The 23,554-nt window shown below is 35.3% G+C and overlaps 1 protein-coding gene across 1 annotated transcript; it reads right to left on the bottom strand.

Moving 5' to 3' along the window:
• Positions 1-1,661: 1,661 nt before the first annotated feature.
• LOC146735524 (uncharacterized) lies at positions 1,662-21,398 on the bottom strand. The gene is made up of 11 exons (XM_085505893.1): positions 21,314-21,398; positions 19,813-19,992; positions 18,499-18,660; positions 17,892-18,092; positions 16,958-17,109; positions 14,696-14,888; positions 11,905-12,225; positions 11,249-11,410; positions 10,421-10,624; positions 9,798-10,103; positions 1,662-1,981 (listed from the first exon to the last, which is right to left on the bottom strand). Exons 1-11 carry the CDS (start codon positions 21,396-21,398, stop codon positions 1,662-1,664), a joined length of 2,286 nt encoding a protein of 761 aa, XP_085362019.1.
• Between the last annotated feature and the right edge of the window lie 2,156 nt (positions 21,399-23,554).

The raw sequence follows: 23,554 nt of genomic DNA, 5'->3' as shown, positions 1-23,554 counted from the left end.
CGGTGGTGTAGTACTGCACCCGCCAACAACACAACGTTTAACCATCATAAATGTTTGTTGTGAAAACAACTTCTAACAACTCTCTCTCAAAAAAAAAAAAAATAGACAAAAAAAGAAAGAAACGCCGACAGAAAATGTATATCGTTTAAAAGTATGTTGAATGACGCAGTGTCATAAAAGTACGGCTCAGGAGTATGGCTTCCTCTCATATTTTGGAATTTGGTGGCGCACTTTCGGCAAGAGTCGGAAATCCGGAAACAGTCAACCGTTTCAGGATAGGTGGGCGTGGCTACAGCACGAGAAATATCTCAAATTTACTTGCATACGAGTAATCATTTTCAGCAAAAAAATCAATAACTGCCTATTTCAGTGGGACACAGATCTAAAATGGAAACGTGTGGGTGGGCATCTGTGGAAGACGTATGACATTTGAGAAAAAAATAAAATGGCCATCGTTCGACAATCAAAACGCAGTACAAATTTGTCTGCATCACGTGTCAGTGCTAAGTTGCTAATCGTTCTATGTAAATGTTGTTTTTCGGTAGGAACAAAAATGGCTGCTAGTCATTCGAAGAAATTTCTACGTGCATATATATAATATTATGTCCGTGATTGTCTTGTCTTTATACCATTTTTAAACAGTTATTGAAGTTATTTGTATGGATAGCCAGACTAAAACATTATTGTTATATCAGTTCTAAAAAAATAATTGAACTCATAAATAATTCTTTGATATTTGTACTATCAGATATTGCGAGATACATCTTGATATGTGAACAACTTTATGTGTGAACTAACAAAACATATTTTTAGTATAGAAAGGTATAGAAGGTGTTTATGCAATAGATGCATCTTGACCACATTGTCCCTACATATGCTTAAAATGTTTTATGTTTATGTTTTAAAATCTTTGAAAAAGTATGGAATACACCGTTTTTTGCAGTGCTCTTAAAATGTGAGGAATTTCAAAATATCTGCAAACTTCAACATGTAGCTTGACTTTTCGTAATGATATATTTCATATTTTTTTCCACAAGCTAACACCCAATAGTACATGTCTGTTATTCAGTTAACAACAAATTAATGCTCTGACTATTTCTAAACTGGGAAATGGGCATCTTCAATACTAAGTGAATGTGAAACTGAAGGATACGTATTAGGAACAACTTAGCCAGCACTGCATGTTCATTTACATTGGAATGCCAAGTTCATATAGCCGTTCATCTATTTGTAAACATGAACTTTCTTAATTTCCTTAGTTTAATTGTTTAATATAATGTTGTAATTAATTTTATTATTGGAATTAATTACATTATAATTGTATTCAGCAGATGATAGAAGATAAACCTTATTGTGTGAATGTTTGTGTTTCGAATGCGATACCGTAATTGTCGGATTATACAGGATATAATAAAGCTGGATGGTCAACAAATCAGTATGCAAATTAAATCCTTTGTCTTCAGTCCGTCACTCAACCTGGTATGCCAATGTACGGAGGTGAGTTCATGAAAATAACCCGAAATTACGCACTAAATACATCGCGTACAGTAAATTTTGACTAACGACTTTATAGTAAGTATACAATATAATGTTTAATACTTTGAATTTTTTTGGAAAACTTTTCTTCTCGTTCTCCCCTCTCGCTCTCCCCTCTCGCTACCTTAATTATGATGGACAGTAGTGTTAAACCATATCCATATTGCCTTGTTTAATACATATTTTAATTTCAATGCGAGTTTCTTAAAATATTTAAAATTTTTAAATTGTACTTGACAGTTTTCGGCGGGTAAATCGTAATCCCATTTCCCAGCTTTCATCATCTGTGCTGCCATCCTACCGATCTCATCAGCACCAGCAGCACCAATTCGAGTAGCAACAACCGCCACTCCCAGTGTAGGCGTCACCATGTCGCAGTACACACGGCCACTCGGTGTACATGCTATAATGCAAGCACCCCAATGTGTCGACACTGGCTTTACACCTAAAATAAGGAATTATTTATTCATATTGTTTCTAAAATACATTTGCTCCTGGACCTACGTAAAAATGGTTAATTCGTCACTTGAATTGGACACTACAATGCTTAAGTTAATACTCGTATATTAATCATAAATATGAAAAAACATATGGAATTAATTAAATAAATAAATACATTGTAACGTTTTTGGAACAACACGTTTGCCTTCGAGAATCTGATTCTTCCAGCTGTCAAGCACCCCACCTTTCCTACAATAAAATACATTCACATGCGCAATAATATTTACAAGAAAGCAAGTTTATTTTGCCTTTAGACCCATTTTCCTGATATTGTTTATGAAACAAGCAAAGTAACAAAGCTGCAACCCAGAAGTATATATGACACGTATTCTGTCAAATCATTTTTATGCATTGAATTAGGCACAGACTTAGAAAGAAACCTTAACTTTCCGTTTTTGTTGTACATAAACTATTTCGAATTGCTCTTTGATTCTATTTTTCATTTTCCCGATTCTGATGAATCGTCCACTATCATAATAATAACCATACCCATAAAGTATGTTTTTGCTTCTTTTATTTATTTATTTATTTATTTATTTATTTATTTATTTATTTATTTATTTATTTATTTATTTATTTATTTATTTATTTATTTATTTATTTATTGTGTCTACTTACTACAGATTGGATTCGACAAAGATGGCAAGTACTCTTGTTTATAAAAAGGTTTCATTCAATAACTAACTCGTGAGATTTCAAATAACATTTTCAAAATCGTAATGTAATACACCCACCTTTAATGATATCAAACATCATGTCTAAGACAGGTTTATGCAATGTTGATTCTCCCTCAGTACGAAATCAGTCAGTCACTTCCTTCTATGTGCTCAGAACTGTATTAAATTGAGCACCATGTTCAATCTTTAGATAGTATTTACCTGTAAACACGATTAACCATTCAACAATCGGCCGGTTGTGATCCAAACGCTTCAGTTAATGCACTGATTTTAAAAGGAAACACAATTTAATGCATGTCATGATGATATACATCCAATTTTGTTAGTATTGACAGCATGATACATGGATATGTTAAACACCTGTCAAAAAGAAGATAATACTGGTCAAATACGTAAAATATTTAAGATGAGATTATGTGTATGGTGGTGGCCAACTTATAATGAGTCTAACATTTATATTAATGAATTAAGATTGTTGGTTGGTTGGTTGACACAAGCACTCCACTCCATGTGTTCCTGTTAATATTCAAATGAGATTGGTGTGTTGAGATGTGTGTGTTGCATTTTTGCTGATGGAGACATTTAACCAGTGCGTTATTGAGGACATTAGTCACATGTTTTCAAATCATATATGGCTATGTGACCTCATTAAAATATCATATCTAGAGCACTATTTCAAATAAAGACATTTACCCAATAGACTGGTTAGCCTCAGATAGAGTTTCAGACGTAATAATTAGTTTTTTAATTGTTATTTTTAGATATATCTCAGATACTCTGCAATAGCACACTTAGTTCACAAGTCTCATTAGCTTTAGACATAGTACACGTTTCTAATATCAGTTAGGTTAATTTGTTGCAACAACATGCCAGGCCTCATTATAATCCCAAGGAATAATTGTAGTAGTGTATTAACAGTACTAAGTGCTTCCTAATAGACATCTCACTAAATCTTGAATACTGTGTTACAGTATTATTTAATGTTTATATACCCAACACAGTCACTTTACAATTTCATGCCAGTTTTCTGGCTTTCTCATTGATGAAGTGAGAATGCCGATTACGATTTTTCAAAGTTCATCCAATCATTGAAAGCTTGTTTGAGCTTTAGGAAATGTTAGCAAAATCCTGTTAACACGTAAAATGAAACTTCATATCATCAGCGAGTTTGCATGGTCGGTCGTTAGTTCTAGTGGCAATCAAACCTTGAATTTTTCTATCCTCCTCTTTGATGAAGATCGAGGCTTCGTCATAATTACACAAAGGCAGTGAGCAGTAGACAGTGAGTATCTTAGCCGAATGTTTCATACCAGCTCAAGCAGAGACGTGTGGGCGTTGTTAACGCTAGCACTGATCTAGGACACAATTGGAGTAAAACTTTCACTAAAATAAAAGGTATAAAAAGTCTTTAAAAAGATACGCATCCCTTTTCTCGATCAAGTGTCATAATTTCAAGGCAGTTATGTCAGTGGATTCATTGCTGTCCCATTAAATATTTAATATTGTCATAATATACTTATTTGCAATGCTACGTATTTGACTTTGATGCCTGCACAGTCTCACAGCGTGTTTGGTAAAAATGTTACTATCACTACAAAGCTACTAACTTGGTTCCACTTTTTAAGTATCCTCGTAATAACCTCATATTATGCCATTTGTGATCTTAAATTATGTCAATTAAATATTTAGAACATTCAAAATTGTGTAAACATTACCTGTGGTTCTTTGAGTCCAATTAAGCATATTTTAGTGCCTAGTGATAAAATAGTGGTCTAGCTGCAGCAAAACCAACAAGCCTAGCTCCTACGATACACAGTTCATATACTACGTCGTCGTCCATATCTGTACACAATTACCACTAAGCTGTGAACAAATCGATGAATTATTCATTATTTTAGTACTTAATGTGTGCCACTAATCCTAAGACAAAAATATCGGAATCACGAAATCCTTACCTTTGTTCGCTCACACTACATTGAATTTAGAAACACGTCCCTCACTTTAGCAATTGAGCCGTGTCATTTATTTCCTGGCTTAAGAAATTGACCGTACCATATATTTCACTCCGAAACTCTAATATGATTGTATCTCTTATATCAAAGGTGCCTGCAATGGTCAACATAGAGGGACACCTTACACCAATCATGACATTGTAACAAAGTAGTAACTTCCCGGGGTAACCTCTTGATATCAATTGCGACCATATCACAACACAAACCTGTTGTTTGTTATGTAGTACTGCGCGAAGTATATTTATATGTAACACGCCATTTATTCTGGGAGACAGTCAAATGATAACACGGCGAAAGGCGACAAAGGAATTTGAAAGAGGGGTATGTCAGTATGTCTCAATGTTGTTTTTAAATTGCAATATATTTTGTGTAAATATATGCCAGCACGTATTGTATATATGCAATTCACGACAGTATTCATAAATATAACGTATACAGATTAAAATTCATAGATATGATGTCACGGTGACGTGCGACGATAACAGGGCAAAGACGGGATTGTGCGCACTAATTGTTATTCACTAACTGAATGATAAGTTTGTCAGAAACAGAAAGTGTTTTACTAAATCGAATAAAACATGAATCCCATAGTGAATATGCACCTAGGAGCTAAACGAATCAAGACATAGTAATCAGACTAACACATTTCAAAATGGTTAACAAATTAACATAGCAGTTAGCGGTGTGGAGAACTGGTTGGAAAATATTTTCCCGGTGTCTCCACAAACCCTGTAAAACTGGTGTCAATGTGGACAATAGATGGCGTTTACGCTATAACAGTGCAAAACACAAATCGCACTAGTAGTAAATGTGCCTCAAAGCCAGGTCCAAGCCATTAAACCTGAGTGAATGAAACAGCTGATAATGTTAGTAAAATAAATGTACAATCCTATAGCCGAGTAGTAACGAAACGTTCATATGTTGGTATTGAAATATGGTCTTTCCAGATCTTAGACCTCCAGTCAAGCTGTAGCTTAATTATGGCAGCCATGGCATCAGTTAATCCTGTAAGACGGAGATCGTGGAATTAATGATCGTTTGGCTTAAATCCAATTACAGTAAAAAAAATGTTTTATTTTATGAACTACTGACGACCAGGTCAGCTGACTATTTTTTGTTTGTTAGATAAACAAAGGCTGCAAAAACTGGAAGGGATAGGCATTACATGACAGTATGGTTTAACTGGACACCTATGAGGATGGTAACATAGCAACAAGTATATGCTAAATATAATCTTTTTGACGGGATTAGGAACAAGAAGAGGTTACCATCGATCCGCAAATTGTATATTAGTTTTGGTGACATTTTCTATGGGTAAGATTTAGGAACATGATCTAGGTACCAGTTTGGATTTACGGACAAATAAGAGGGGAAAAATGATGATATATCCCAACACAGTGGCATGATCTAAACTGAACCTGACGGTCTAGAAAATCAGGCAAATAGACGCCATTTTAACCGGCAGTTATGCCGTGGATGCGGAGTCTTCATTATGGATTTATAAAGGTGAAGGAAATTTTGAGTCTAATGTCATACAACGTAGCAGCTTAAAGCGCGGTGGTCGTCGCGCAGCGCGTGTTCGAATTTCATGTAAATAAACAATGTATTTTACACGCGTTGTGTACGTCGCTATGAGTCCCATATCGAACAGAACGCGGCGTGACGACTGCCGCCCTTTAAACCACGCTAGTCGATTTGGAACTTGTAAAAGAACACGCAAATGATGTAAGGACATCCCATGTAACAATAAATGGTTTGATATGCATAAAACTGGTAAAGTGCAAATAAGAGTTCAACTGAGTCTTTAAGTTGCAGTGGGATTTTTGGCGACAACCGCTTACTCTGCTACTGTTACGTCCGTGCTGAGAAATGCCCGCTTTACACTAGAGTCTGACATTATTCTTACGTTAGGTTTATACATGAAATACATGCAAGTCTACAGCCATTTATTCTTTAGACTAGCAGTATGACTGGTAAGTATGCGCAATTTCTCATGACGTAATAGGACAATATGCCACCGTGACAGATGATCTTCTATCTCATTGTTATTACCCATCATAATCCGTCACTTCTTTCAATACCATTTTCCCTGTCGGTTTCTATCCTGTTACAAAAAGCAGAGCGACGGAAACGCGATAAAATACACGTGTGAGCGGGGACAACCACGGAAAATAAATATCGTTCGGGTTCAAAACGGATTTTGAAATTTCGATGGAGTTCTAGTTTATCCATAGTTGAAATATCACCAATCAAAATACAAACGATATTTCAATCTAGAAACGAAAATCAACATTTGAGACGTCCTATGCATTTCAAACCTCTTGCGTATTGCACAATAATAATAGTTGTTTAACATTAGTGACTCAGTTTGGTCTAGTTCTTGACTGAGAAGTCTCTACGTGGTACAGCATACAGTAACATTTACTAGGGTACCTTGTTCTTGGCATGCGTAATAATTTGGCCCAATACTTGACGCCTCTGTTAGCTGTTATTATGCAAATTTTGTAACGCCGACAATCTCCCAGTACTGCACAGTTTGGGAGACAGCTTAAAATATTCTACAAGCAAGATATTGTACTCTTTTAATTGATTCATAACCGTGGTGACTTCAAATTTCAGAATCATTTTGAAGAAATGGTCATAAGATTGGGGATCACATTTCTTCGTGCATTTGATTAGACCCATTTACGACTTTTACCTTATTGGGTAAGCGATTTAGAAGCACAGAACCAATTTAACCGACCGAAGAACAACACTCCAAGATACTTGTAATATGAAACTACATTCAGTTTTTCTCTTATAAACACATTTTTCTGCACATGAAATTCAACCCTCGCTTATACAAACAACAAATTTAGTCTTGGATAAATTGACAGTAACAAATAACTAGTTAACAATCGTTTTAAACAATCACAAGACAACAAAATAAAACTACATCGTCTGCAAACAACAATGTATCTCTACTAAATCTGATGACAGCTGTATCCCCTTTTGATCCGAAGTTTGTAGTACTAAGATTAATTAATTAATGAAAAAGGTGAAAAGAAAAACATTCTCCCCTTGACTCTACCCTTTAACAAAATGTACCATAACCTTTGGCGCTCAGCGGTGTCAAATGCTTTTGAGAAATCCACAAAGGCACAGTAACATTTCCCTTTCTTCCTGACAAGTAATTCTGTGCCACGGATTGCAAAATAAAAACAGTATCAATTGTAGAATAGCCTTTCCGAAGACCAGCTTGATCCTCGTCAATTTTTCCTAAAGCTTTCGCCCACAAACTGAGACGCCTATTTAAGATTGATGTAAATATTTTATTAAGGGAGGTGGTCAAAATCAAAACAGCGTTTTCGGTCCGGTATCCGCGGTATGCAAATGTATGCAAGAATATTCATGAGCTGAAAACTCGGTGCGGTGCTAGCAAATTGAAACAAATTGAAAACCATTGTTAAACTCCAAAAAAAACCATCATTTTCAGTTACTGTATACAAAAATAAGACAACTTAAACGTAAATACATTTAAACATTGGTACATTTTTAGCAAGGTTTCTGTCGTTAGCGTCGTGTAAATAGTTAAAAATATTTAACAATAAAAACGAACTTTAGTGTATCGCACTAAAATAAAAAAAAAATCATAAGATAGTGACTACGAAACATTAATAAAACGATGGATACGCGATACACAGTTTCCAAAGTTTTAGTAATATTCTATGATAAAGCATTGTTTTATTAAAATCCAAATCATCACTCTCATTTTCTAGTGAGTAGTTGGCGCAAGTCTTATATATACGACACTAATGTGGTATTTTGCTGGGAGAGGGGGGAGTGATACAGTTTCATTCATAATGCAAAGCCGGTAAAACACAGACAAAGCATAACGGATACTAAACACGGTGTTTGTTTTATTATTACAACAAATTATATTGTAAATGGCATAATTTATTGATCGCTGCTAGGCACTGTACAACGTATTGTTAAAAGAATGTTGTTACGAATTTAAAAAGATAGGGATCTCATAATCTTGCGCTCACACCAGCAATTCTTACAAAGGATGATAATTTGAACATATATTTCTATATTTTGTGTACTTTTCAATTGAACACTAATAGTTAACAAATCCGGGCCATGTAGAATGTCATAATAATATACATATGTAATGTAGCTCAAAGGGGAATTTCGGGGATTACTCGCTTCTGTAGTGTAGGGATACCATAAGACCTTATAACGGAACACTGAAGTCATTCACACACCCATGTAGTCAGACACAGTCAGTTTCTGGAGTTGAGCTTCAATGTTCTTTAATATTAAGACACGTGAGACACCCCTTGCTCGGTTATCGTAACAATCCGTCAAGACCTGCCCCTGGTATGACGTCCCAACGTCCTCCTTATTCCCTTTCCCCCCTCCCCATTTAAGCGTTGGCGAGAAGTCAGTTCACACCTGCTGGCACATGAATTCACACTACGTGGACAAATTGTAATGCAGGAACAAAGAAATTTGAGTCGGCGTGGGTTCCCACGCCTGCTTCCGTTTTCGCAGTGTGGTGTTAAAAATGCCAGCATGATGCAAACATGACACATACATATACATTTGCTGGAACATGGAGCTAAAATATTTTCAATCCTCATATTTCCAGTTTAACCTCGTATAAAGGTCGATATAACGATCTAAACTGCCTCAAACCCCGGCAATCATTGCGAGCTTGTCTATTCATTAAATTAAATTCCAATACAGTTGACTGCATTCTTGGATGCTGAGTGGAAAATTACAAATAATATTTGTCATTGTATGGTTTACTAATCATAAATGTTTTTCAATGTTCGAGTTCTAATTTTGGTAGATTTTAATATTGCTGCGCATTTTCAGAAAATGATGATTTAACGGAATCGATGATCATAATGGTTTATCATTTGACTTGAATTCTCATTTTGTGTGTCTTCTTCCATACTGCATAGTCATATGCTCGGTAACATAGTCCATTTGAACAATCACAACAATCACTTCTTACTTTGGGCGCAATATTACATTATAATTTGCGCAGTCGTATTGGTGTGTATTTCCGGGAACTTTTTACTTTTTAGCAGTTTATTCGTATCTGAAATCAATTCATCGATCATAGTCTGCATTTTCTCAGTAAAAGGGTTAATTCTTAAATGGTATTTATCGGGTTTTGGTCGCTTGTATTGACCAATAGATCCTTTCAAAAGACAATGGACTCTGGCAGGTATGTTCAGAAAACGGGAGACTCTCTGCATTTCACGAAGCATGTTATCTTGAATGTCTTCATAGTGGATCACAAGTGTCGGTATATCGCCGAGTAGCCATACATTAGCGAATTTGTTCCATTTCCATACTTGTGAGTCAACAAAATGCACCCATTCTTATAAAACAAAAGAAATGAAAATATATTATCGTGTTTGATTTTTGACGTGTCGATTTTTTCTGCTCATTTCCCTTTTGTGTTACGGAGCTGTTAGCAAACCTTGGGGTCGCAGTTAAAGTCAGTTTAACACACGTAACACTAATTCCACACTTTTCTGCTGATTTAGTGTACTTGAATGATACAAAGAAAGGCAAACGAAGACATGTCAAGTCTAGGATGCAATATTCGTTATAATCATAACACAACCATTTTGACCAATTACAGTACAGTATTAACGAGTGATGTGTTATACACTTTAACAATTCAGACCTCACCTTCTCCAATAAATGACTCTATTGGTCCCGGCCCCGTCGTCAAATTCCCTTTCTGTCGGTTGTATTCAGCTAGCAAGCCATTATACGGATTTCTGAATAATACAATGGCTTTCTCGAATCGTTCTTTAACAGTCTGGAGGTATCTATGCACCTTCACAACGACTGTTCGCCCGTTCGTATAATTTTCTCTCTCGCCAAGAAAACCTGCAAGTGGTAATTGTTAAGTATATGTTTATTCAGTCACGTTATACTGGGCTATGTGACGTGTGTGACACCAACATAACCACACATGGAGTGAAATGTTAATGGTATACATATATAAACAGTAGATAGACAGATGGTTATTGTTTATATCTACTTCTATTATCGTTGATATATACCAAGTTACATGACATATGATCACGTGACCACATTTGAGCAACTGTCACTAAATTATCGCGTGCTGTCATGTACGGTTTTTTACAGCTTTAAGTATGAACATTCGGGAAGGAAGCCAAACGTTTGTTTTATCTAGTGATGTTGAACTAGTGTTATATTCTTTTCGAAATGAGCAGTGGTTTATCGCCTTTGATAAACTGATTGCAATAACATTTACGGTGGAAAAAAACACTTCTACTAGTCGCGCCCTCTGGTGGTGGCGATTCACTTGGTTCAATCGGCCAATCAAAAAATTAATCAGTCATTCGATAACACATCGTGCTAAGGTAGAATATAAAAACAACAGTTGAACACATCGAGAGGGATAGAATAAACAAAAATGTGTATATTTAATATATTCAAGTAACTTCTAGCTATGTGCGGCGATTTTAATGCAATACTCATACTTACCGGTATCAACCATATATCCACTATTGTATATACTCCCTGTGTACAGACCGGTCGTCATTTCAATCAAATGTCTCGTCCACGTGTTACCACAACCAGGTCGACTCGCCAACGCCACCACCGGTAGACTATTTAATGGTGCCAATTTTACGCCACATCCATTGGCTAAAACGAGTAATATGTACATTATATAAGTATTTTTCTTGTCTCATACTCGTCCCTTTGAATTTCAAGTTCCAATTGTGCATGATATGAAGAACATTTCTGGCTGTTTATTGTGACCAGTTGTTTAATAAAACCTACTGGGATAATGAATCACTAAAGCTAGCATGCACTGAACAGAGACAGGGTCATGGTATACAAATTCTAGATCAAACATAATTGGCATTGTTGAAATTAACATTTACATGTTCGATTTTTGATGTTTGAATATAAATATTGTCTTCAAGTTGGTCGGTATTCGCCTGCTGGTTGAAACATGTGTGAACGTGTTATATTTGTTCGCATTCACAACGAAATGAAGAGTTCATTGACCTTGTTTTATATGAGCTAAAATATGATTGTTCTACGTGAGTAATTGCGCCCCCATCGATGAATTCTGACGCACACTATTGGACTAATTTTTTTATGATTGCAAAAATTTACACTGTTTACAATACCTTGTTCGGAAGCACGCAGCGTGTTGTCATCTAGAAATTCATTAGTTTCATTTGTCGTGATCGAGTCATTCTCCTCGGTGGAAGTCGGGTTATCTGTTGTGATTGGGCCTTTCTCTTTGTCTGTAAGTGGGTCGTTCTCTTCGGTCGTATTCGGATTTTTCTCCTCGGTTGTAATCGGGTATTTCTTCTGGGTCGTCGTTGGGTCTTTCTTCTCGATCGTGGACGGGTCTTTCTCTTCGGTCGTCGACGGGTCTTTCTCTTCAGTAGTCGTTACCAGGACTTTCTCTTCGTGAGAGATAATTTCAGGAAGGACTTGATTTACTTGAAGTAAAAATTATAATACTTTATATTATACCTATCTCAGTAGACCATATTTTAACCATACTTTAACTGAAACCCTCGATGCTTTCTTTTGCTGATTTCTAATATAAGTACAGGTAGATTACAAGCATATAAACAGGAATACAAGACATTTGAAAACACAATCACAGCAAAGCGCCTTGCCTCGGTAAGCAGACGCCCGCTTCAGTACGCTCCAAACAAGCGTCCTAATGAACACGTGCTTAAGAGTGTGATGAATATTTTAGGCGGTAAAATGCTAGGATAAATTTACCATCGCAATTTAACAATAGCTATTTTGCTGGTTCAAGTACATAATTTTCAGTTTATCATTTATATTTGCCCTCGCTGTTTGTCTACTTACATAAAAAATGCTCCATGTGAAGTTTTAAAAAAAATTGTGTTGCCTTTTCATTGAGCAACCTGGTTGCATATTCAAAGCTGTATTCCAACAAAGCTCAGACGGTGATTTCTCAATGTCAGAGAAACACCATAAAAAATCTAATAGTGTGCTTCGTCACTACTATCACAGATGATGTCCACACTGTATTGGTTGCAAATGTTCTTGGTGTGACATTCCATGACCTGTTTAGCAATTGCAGTCGCATACAGGTTGGCATAAACGTAAACATATGACGTCACAGTGCGATGGCCTATATTCAGACGTCGCATGAACATATCACACCCTTAAACATTCCTTGAAGATAGCTCATTTTAAAATTCAATCAAGACTTCTAATATGATTATAAATTCATTAAAATAGAACTGATATTAATTATAAAATGTTAACATAGTGAAACCACTTTGTTTTACTATGACAATATGTAATCACTATTACGGCTATATCCCATGTGATGATAATTCCTTTGTGCATACACGCACTAGAACATGACATAGTAGTCACTAACTGAATTTGAATAAATTAAATTACCTAGCAATTACAAATTCAATTAAATGTGACTTATACAATAAGATTCCATTTTAATTCCGATTTAATTGAACTAAATCGAGTTAAAACAACGCCACACTTGGTTGCAGTTTAATTATATTTAAATGGATCATTAGAAATTACTGCCATGTCGTTAGTTATGTTGAAATGTTACATATCCCAACCCACCTTTGTGTCATGTATTGAAAATGTAATTTAATAATAATTTTGAAATGTTATCGTGATGTCGCTGTCGACAATTCCAGGATCACATGATATTATAACAACAGCTTGTACTTTATTAATTATACCAGACTAATATGGGAAATTACACAAAGAATGCATCAAAGTAAAATGATGTGTTAATCTTAATATTAAGTAAATAACATATTGATTAACATGATGAGTTATCATTATTTCATATTAAACAATCATCATGCTTGGACCTGATAATACCTTTGCATCAGAAATATAATTAATAACAACTTCGTAGATACGGCAGACTGCATTCCAGCTATATGTTATACAACAGTTTGTGTAATAATATTATTGCGAGGAACGCCCCTATGTGAACCTTAACTAAAACTGCGTATCTTATAAAGGACATAAATATTCGCACTTTGTGGAAATTAATGGAAGTTGCGAAAAAAATGTCTTGTCGACATTTCACTTGTGGATGACGAACACGCTGACAGTGGACAATAAAGGTTTGAAAATATTTGAGAAATCGGGGGAAGTTTAGACATACTGACAAATTAAACTCATGTGAATGCACTTAATAATTGCGAGGAAACGTGTGTGTGAGAACATGATTGCGATTTTTGAGAAATGGTTAGAATGAATAGATTAACATATTAAAACAAAAACTGAAGTAAAATTATGACACAACAATAATTAATCTCTATTTTGTAAAATAAAAGACTATGTAAATTTAACTTTTATGATTTCATGAAATACCAGGAGTACTATTATTAATTTACGAGATTCTTGAGCATAAACACCCTGCGAAAACAAATTCCGGCTGCTTGTCTACCCGGTTACCTGTATATCCGGGGACCCACACATACCCAAGTGCCGACATACTTCCACATTTAAGCTTTCAGAACACGTATTGCCAATAACGTTTGTGCATCTATTTTTGTTTCTTCATTCATTGTGTAGATTTCACTTAGTTTACAACCTTAACAGTCCAATAACTATGGTTGAAAAACGTCATTGTGGATTTAATCAATATTTCATAAAGTTAACAATGCGCAAACCCCAAATAGATGCACACGTGTTTCAAAGTACATGTTGATTACCCGGCATGGTGATGTTGTTACAGATACTTGTTTAGTTAGGAAGGTTTCCATAGTTGAATAAATATGGCATCACGGCTCGAGGATGTTAAAAGCAGATCTTAAAATTATGTCCCCTTGGAAACGGTTAACGCATCGTATGACCACCATTCTGTGTAGCTCGGTCTTAACATCGGGTAATAAACAGAAGGTAATTGGTGTAACAAATGATGTGTATTTTACTTACTATACTCTCTCTTCAACTGAGACGGAGGATGCATTTGGCTGGACTCCTTAATATCATTTTTCAAATCGTACAATATCCTCCGTTTCGCCACATACGCTACGATAACGCAAGCCATCAATGCGACAACACATACTATTTTGGTTCTAAACATCGTATGTAGCTGAAATGTGTCTAGTTGTAAATTCCTTGCGCTCTGTGGAAACGTACGATTTGGCGGCAGCAGATGACGCACGGATTAAATTGCCTGTAATTACACTAACGATTACAGGCAAGCATGTAATGTAATTATACTGAACATTATAGAGGTCCCTGTAAGAACGCTGGTGACAAAAATTAACAAATCACTTACTAGGCAGATCTCTGATTGTTTCAACAAAATTTGTCCTAGAAGAAGGTTTCTTCATGAGTTGACTACTACTATATATGGCGATGCTACCAGTAGGGCAGGATATGATCACTAATTAGAAAACACCTCATATTACTACTTGAAGTCCATAATATTATTCTTTTGTACATTAATTGTTATGAATGCTCTAAGACTAATCACTTCTCTCGTGTAGCACATTACTGCACTGTAAGACCATTTATTTTCACTATTTTATGCTTTGAGCATATTCAATAGATTTTAAATTCACGAATCTGACATTACAACAATGAATTCTAATGTTATTTAAAATAGTTGCGTGGATTTAATTTAGCGGATAATATTTATCAAACAAAATAATGAAATTTAAACCCAGTGAATTATTAATGCATTATCAGCATGTGAGGATGCTTTGACATATGTATATTGTTATTGTTATATGCCCATAGTACTTTGTTTAATTCCCTATACGACTATTAATTTTGGATTAATGTATGGGTAATGTATTAATTAATGTATGCCAGTGTTTCTTATTCAAAAAAAAGGAAACGTTTATTTCTATGTTTAATTTAGTCGCCTGACTAATATATAAATCGAAATTACAAGCACATATACGAACATAAAATACGATATTCAAACTCACAACTCAGCAAACTCGTCAAACTCAGACGCAATTAATATTCATAACACGATCAACAAGATGTTTCTGACGATTGTGACAGTTGACACTATATACGAGCCTAACCATTCAATACAGTCAGACTGACACGTATTCGACGCAAACACTTTGCAGACTGGATGTGGAAATTTCAAACGACCAGTATGGCTCCCTTTCGGAGACAATGCAAACATTCGTTGAGCCAATCGGCTGTCGGAAGCTTGTAGACCAGTTACACATTGACTATTCATACTTTTCAGCAAAGGTATAGGACAGATTTAAACACTGATTAGTAATTTGTACAAATCATTTAGCATTTAGGTTCAAATATTTTTTTTTAATTGTACGACAGTTGTGAATACGTTTGTATTAAGTACCGAAGTGAAATCATGGTGATATTCTTACCTGGATACCTGGATATTATGAGGATTGACCTTTTTGAATAACGGGGAGGGTGCTTGGAAGATTTGAGGAAAAACGCATTTGGAAGCTAACACTAAGTAAAAAATATAATTGTATGTCAGGTTGAATGCCAGATAAAGTGTTAGCACATTCAAGGAAACTCAAAATGTACAGGCATGTCATCGCAAAAAACGATTTACTAGTCACGCTTTCCAAGCCACCCATATCACTTCAAACTCCTTCAAGGTGGTTTCAATGTATGACAAATCTATTGGGACTATAGTTTGCAAACTGACAACTTCGCTGAAACTTTATTAACAAATATGACCAATAAATATTCCACAACTACTCAAAATATTATCTACTAGTTAGTACTAAAACTTGATAACTATTTAGATATACGTAATGAACAGTATTATACTATATTTATTGCGATAACTCCGAATAATATGACTACTTCATTTGCACATTGTTTCACAGAACATTGTCTCTGAATGTGAACGCCAGGATAAAGATATACATACATATATTCACATGTCTAATGAGTGCTCTATAGAAATTAACAGGTATGGTAACGAAGTAATGTGTTGCACTGAAACCCAGCATAATCACGTAGTCAAACAGGCATTATAAAGTGTTAGTAATTCTACGCATGCATCAGTGGATACTTGTTTCTTTTTAACAGTTTGTTTGTTACTAAAATCACTTCATTTATTATTTCTTGCATTTTCTCTGAATATCGGTCGTTTTTTATATGCGAATGATCGACTCCGGAGCGCTTGAATTTTCCTACAGGGTCATTTAATAAACAATCGACCCTGGACTCAAATGAAGTTACGTTCAAAAAACGAGAGACTCTTTGCATCTCGGAGAGCAGGTTGTCTCGTAGATTCTCGTAGTGGATTACTAATATGGGAATGTCACTTTGTAACCAATTACTTGCAAATTTTTCCCATCGCCACGTTTGTGAAACCACGAAATCTTCCCATTCTGACAAACAAAACAAAAATATGTTATTAATAATGAGCTAGAATTTTACAATAATTATTATGATGTATATTATTAATTATATATGCAGCTTTGTGGGCAAGCAAGGAAACAAAATAAGACACTGGGTTAAGGTAACCTAGGTCATTGGTCATCGTAATGAGCTTGTAAGTTAATACATTTTTGTCGTGGTGAAGTATTACATTTCAGCCCATCTATATTAATCTGTCCTCGATTGAGCCCGCAGCTGTATATTCGTATTTATTGTACATTTGTCTGCCAAATGCGATGACGATAGTATATTACTCGAAAATATTTCGCATGTGAAAACAAGTTTCAATTGACACAAATGAACTTTCACGTTAAAATTATGTAAGAAGTAGACACAGACCATACACATTCTCTAATACTACAATCTAGTAATTTGTAATCAAGAACAACACATCAAATTATCATATGAGCAACTGTGATATCCACGGCTTATTATTGTTTGAACTGCGTCACTATGTTGCGGTATTATTACTCATTTTAGTCTGTGTCGTTTGTTGATCCTAATATTGCTTTATCGAACGGGGTCTAACTTAACAGTTACACGTGTTGAGCAGCTACAAACCCTAATATAAATAATTTAGCCAATCACGGCTAAAATACGAGATAACGGGAAGCACCATTAAACAAACACAAGCAGCTTTCCATAATACCAGACACATAGTTATTAGCTATGGGTAACCACGAAATATCCAAACTTATAAATACGATTATAAATACACTTGCAACACTCTCACCTTTTCCACTAAATAATTCTTCTGGTGCAGCAATCGTCATATTAGCATTTTCTCTGTTATACTCGGCGATAAAACAGTTATAAGGATTTCTCAATAATACTATGGCTTTCTCGAACTCTTTGATCATCGTCTTGTCAAATCTGTGTGTTTTTATAACCACAGTTCTGCCATTTCTATAGCTCTCCTTCTCACCCAGAAAACCTAAGATCAGTGTGAGCTCATTTAACATTAATATAATTTTTCAAATCTTTCGAGAAATTTCGCTTATGCCTAAGGCAAAAAAAAATTGTTTTGTTGCCCTCAGCGACCGACCGAAAAATATAAATATGGGGTCGCGTTTTTTTTTAATAGGCCCAAATATTAAAAACTCACCATTTTTACAGTAAAAAAGTATTTCCTCTAACAATTAACGATCCCGGACCGTTGTTTGATCCCCAGGGTCCCCGGGGGTATAAGTGGCGACTTTGAACCTCGGGTTGATCTGTATTTCTCTGAAGAAAAAAAAAAAAATCCGACCGACCGACTCAATTTTTCAATTTTCCGACTGAGGGCAACATAAGTTTTTTTTTGTTGGCCTAATCGTATTTATGCTATAAATGATACAAACCGTTTTTATATATAACACCGGATGCATATATACTTCCTGTGTACAGACCAGTTGTCATTTCAATTAGATGTCTCGTCCAAGTGTTACCACAACCAGGTCGACTTGCCAACGCCACCACCGGTAGATTATTTAATGGCGCCAATTTCACACCACAGTCACTATCTACAAAAAGTTTGACGACAATGTAAAAACTTGAAAAGCAACACAATTTTACACATAGAGCAAATAAATCGAGTACCCACAATTTAAAAAATAAACCAATTCAATCACACTGGTTCTGGTTCTGACAAGAACAAGTTGACAGAGCTGAGTGCGCCCTCTACATATTATTTATAAATATTCAAACGTATAATCAAAAGAAAATTTAGAAATAAAAAAAAACACACAAAACAAATGACAAACAACCAAGGTTAGTAAACACACATATCGTGCATAGTCAAATCAGTAAGAGAAAGGTATATGGTAACAGTGTTATCATGTTTACCAAGTATCAAGCAAAAAACAAAACCAAACATAACAAAACAAAACAAAACAAACAAAAAAACGCTTGATGATAGGGATGGTCGTTCTTTTTCTCTCGTTAGAGCTAGTCGTTCTCTCGTTCTCCCGCGCTTCTCAATATTTTAATTTTAGTTTGACATGTTAAAACCGTTCTTTGTAACTGATCACACATTATGTGTGAGGTGTTTTGTCAACCATTACGGTTAGTGAAATTTGTTTTGGTGTACGTGATACATTTGTTCGATTACGTCATCAACTTAGGCTCGTTCGCAGTTGATTCACAGAGACGATTAATTGATAATTGATATACTACCGGCGAACGAGCCATGTATGACGTAGTCAGACAGACAGAAATACCACGTGACACTAAAACCGACAAATCATACATTGGAAAAGAGATTCTGAATATAATGTGTTTGAACATTGTTTGGTGATTCTAAAATTGTGGCAAAAAATAACGACTAACTTATTTTATTTTAATAACCCGGTTGGCCAAATTATTATGTATGAAAAGTAAAGCACGTCTATGTTTATGGCCACCGAATCACGTGAACAATTACATTTTCAGAAGACACTGATAGATGCTCCAGAATATGCGTGCATGTTGAATACGATTACTACCTTATATGGTAGCGTTCGTCATGCAGCGCGTGTTCGAATTTCATGGAAACAATGTATTGTACACACATTTTGAGTAATAAGCACACTCATTCATTGTACTCAAAATTTGGTATGTAAATAGACTCAAATGAAATCTAGGTACTGGCCCTCAATTTCACAATTTTAAAATTCGATATTTCTCTTGATAGATACCTTGTTTAGTAGTTTCCACGGAGTTGTTATTGAGAACTCTTTCAGGGTTAATTTTTCCTTTCGTTGCCCAGTCTCTCTCCTCCGCTGTCTCTATTTCTTCCGCATTTATAGCAAGCACTGTAGGAAACACTTGAATTGCTGGCAAGAAATGTTCCCAGACTAGTATTAATATATCAGTTTCTGTATTCATATACGAGACAGTAGGTATCTGATACTGTCATGTTGTCGACATCCCGTGTAAGAACGAGAGCAAATAATCCTGGGTGTATTACACACACCACATGTTCAGTGTCTGTTTGAAAATACTAATTTATTCGCCTATCAATTGTCACCTGAATGAAAGACTGTTAAAACTAAAAAAATGATTAATATGTACTGTCCATGATCAAAATAGCAGTTTTGCTGGAACAATCTGGCCATTTTGATTTCAAACTACGACCAATTCAATCAGCTTGATGAATACTATAAAAACAGATAAAAACGTTGGACAAATTTGACATGTATGTCGCGTACTTCCACGTTTCATCATATATAACATATTGTTTTTTTTTTAAACCTTTGAATCATTTGGTATGTTTTTTTTTGTTTTGCATTTTATGAAATAAACTTGGTATGAAACAGACGACGTATGCCAACTGTTTAATGTGATTATTGAGTAGCAGCTGCCAATTTTTGTTTGTATGAGTCAAGTGCAAAGCTCTTATTAATTAAAAGTAAAGCCAGCTTTAGAACAAATTTGATTAATAATTATAAAGTTTTGATTTAGTATGATTCAAACGTTCTCCACAGAAATTAATCAGCTATTCTTTACAACAGCATACCCGCATTGTTTTATACTGTTTCGTCCACGAACCACGTAGTCATATAATTTGTAATAGTGTTTTCCCTCCTTCCGCACGTTTGGTGTGTTCAACGACGTAAATCTGGTTTCTTTTGTTTTATTAAAGGTTTTGAGAGCAATACTCTGTGTAGTTATTGTTTTGCGTAGCTCAACACAGTTTGAGACAGAGAACTATGTTTTCAGTTCTACTGCCGTGCGTTTATGAATAATCGTGGAATGAAATTAGTAGTGTTTCGTTTCAAATGAGACGCAGACCAAGCTAGCATGAAATAATAATTATCATATGAGCAACTGTTATATCTATGTCATTCTATAGTTTTCTTTCACGTGCTAATTGTGCATATTGTCAATTTCAAACTTTCGATGTTCCACCTGTTAGTCATTAGAAAAAAAAAATACCCGCAGTACCGCAGTCTTACAACAACACTAAATATACACGATTTGCTGAGATATCATTATCAGCAAGAGAGCAACGTGACTTGTTTTGCCCCTTCTGAATACTGATCCATTCCTTTCCGCCACTTTTCCCGAATATTAGAATTGCATTTTTCAGATGGGCAGTGAACGCGATGGCAGTAGAAAATGGAACTTCTTTAGAGCAAAACACAAGACACGTGGCTCTCGCAAGACACGATATCTCAACGGCCATTTTTTACTTACTTGTATATTCTGTCCTTCGTTGAGAAGCACGTCCTAAGTTAATGGAACCGTTTTCGTAAACATGTCGTGCTATATATGCCAGCATTCCGCAAATCAACAGCGCACTCGTGTATATATTCGGTTTAAGCATATTTCATGACGAGTATTGCGCAGTAATGATCTATCAAATCTGCAGATCATACACTCTGATGATACGAAGTGAGGTGTGCTCAATGGTGAGCCACTTATACAGTAATTGTAATTAACAAGCTTAATGATATAAATTGTAACTGGCAGCAGCTGGTTATAAGACTCTATATGGCAAACCACAAGGGTATTATGATAATATACCATGTAGGAGATGCATTATTCTTTTGTTTTCTAACAATATTATGTAATATAAACACCAATATATTATGTACATTCGCCATATTAATAAAATTGAACACCATTATATCATTTATATTCACCATTTTATTATGATGAAACATTATAATGTGTACTATTATAATAGACTTAAACATAAGTATATTATGTACATTCATTGCGTCATGATTACGTGTAATTAGACAATATTATATTACAGTATTATCAATGCCAATGGATTTTATGATGTCGATGCAGCAGATTATTCGCCATGATGTATCATGAATATGAATATAATGTTGTTTTCGTAAGCGAATTAAGGAGAAATTATTTAAAAAGAAGAGAAATTGATAAGTAAAAACTGTTTAATACTAAAATAAAGTTGTCCATTGTCAATAACAAAGGATTTCAATATCGAAATCAGACAATTTTGCAAGGGCATGATTGCTTGTTCTGTACGCCGAAACGTTTCATCTATAGAACGCTTGCATCTATATTACGCTGTCCTGGTCGTGGGAACTGACACACCACAGCTCCGATTAAGTCACAGCTAAAGATTATCAGAATTTTGGGCAGTGGTACACAGTTTAAATTACGCAGATATTAGAATGTTCGCGAAATCGCGAGATTCAGGTGAAGGGAAAATGCGTGTGATAGCGAATATTCGAAGTTCATATGCAAAAACGGTAAAAAGTGATTTCAAAATTACTGCGCGACTCGAAGTAAATTTGAACGTCTTTGATTACGTTCTATACTTCAATATACGAATTCGATATGGCAGTGGTGAAAACCCAAACGAGAGGAACGGAAGTGAGAGTACCAACAGTGATTGGAGTGTGGGGTTTCCTCTGTACGTTAGCGACCATCAGAGCCGTTGACTTGATGCTGATTAGCGGAAATAGTGGGTGTGTTCTAAGATCCCCTAAGCTACTATTAATTGTAAAAACACATGTAAACATGTTGTAGGTAAATAACACTGAATAAACGGAATGGTAAATACTATGTCAGATACGAGAACCTGTGAGTAGTACTACATTATTTGCGAGATCGACGACAGACCTAAGTGACTTGTATTTTCTCTAAGTTTCGCTTGGCTCCAAAGAATCACTGGCCTCCCGTAGTATCTGAAAATAACTATTACACAGACAACACAGTTGCCAATTACATCTACCTTGATGGTTTGAAAATACTCATGGGATAGGGTAATGATGCGACTACGTACATATAGACTATGGGTACACACGTAGTTTAGTGCAGGGCCTCGGGGACGCCAAGACGGCTACCATGTACCGTGTATGTTCGCTTGGGTTGTCACTACATTTACTGCATGCAATAGTATTTGAGGTACACATACTAATATATTGTGGGTGTGAAATGAAATGAAATACACATATACCAAAATATCAAGCTTTTATTTGTTGCCATGGAGAAATGAAACTGTAGGCCTACTTGATTATGGTAAATAGGACCAGAGTTCTGCACATAATTAAAAATATAGAAAGACAGAACTATGACAACAAATGTAAAGGTCTTGCAGATTCCATGCAGAGAACAGAAGCTGATGAATTCACAGACGGAAGTATAGATATAGCACCCAATAATGCTCAACAAGAATGTGATGATGTAGGATGATGATGTCAGGACGTAGTAAATGTAGAAAATTTTCATTTTTCGAACCTGTATATTGGTGTGCCATTAACAGTGAGTGATAATCCATTGAAAGAATGCATATCAGATACAGATTACATGGACGTAATTAAATTAATTAATTTATAAAAACGAAAATAAAAAGCGCTTAAAATGTAGCCTTGACGAACACCAATTGGACACTCGAAATAATCAGTATACGTATTTACATTCATTACAGGATAAACCACATGTTTTGACGCTCGCAAT

The sequence above is a fragment of the Saccoglossus kowalevskii genome, chromosome 12 (genome assembly GCF_978046115.1).
Source record: "Saccoglossus kowalevskii chromosome 12, keSacKowa6.1, whole genome shotgun sequence".
In the NCBI taxonomy this organism is placed as follows: Eukaryota; Metazoa; Hemichordata; class Enteropneusta; family Harrimaniidae; genus Saccoglossus; species Saccoglossus kowalevskii.
This window is presented reverse-complemented; position numbering and strand designations above follow the sequence as displayed.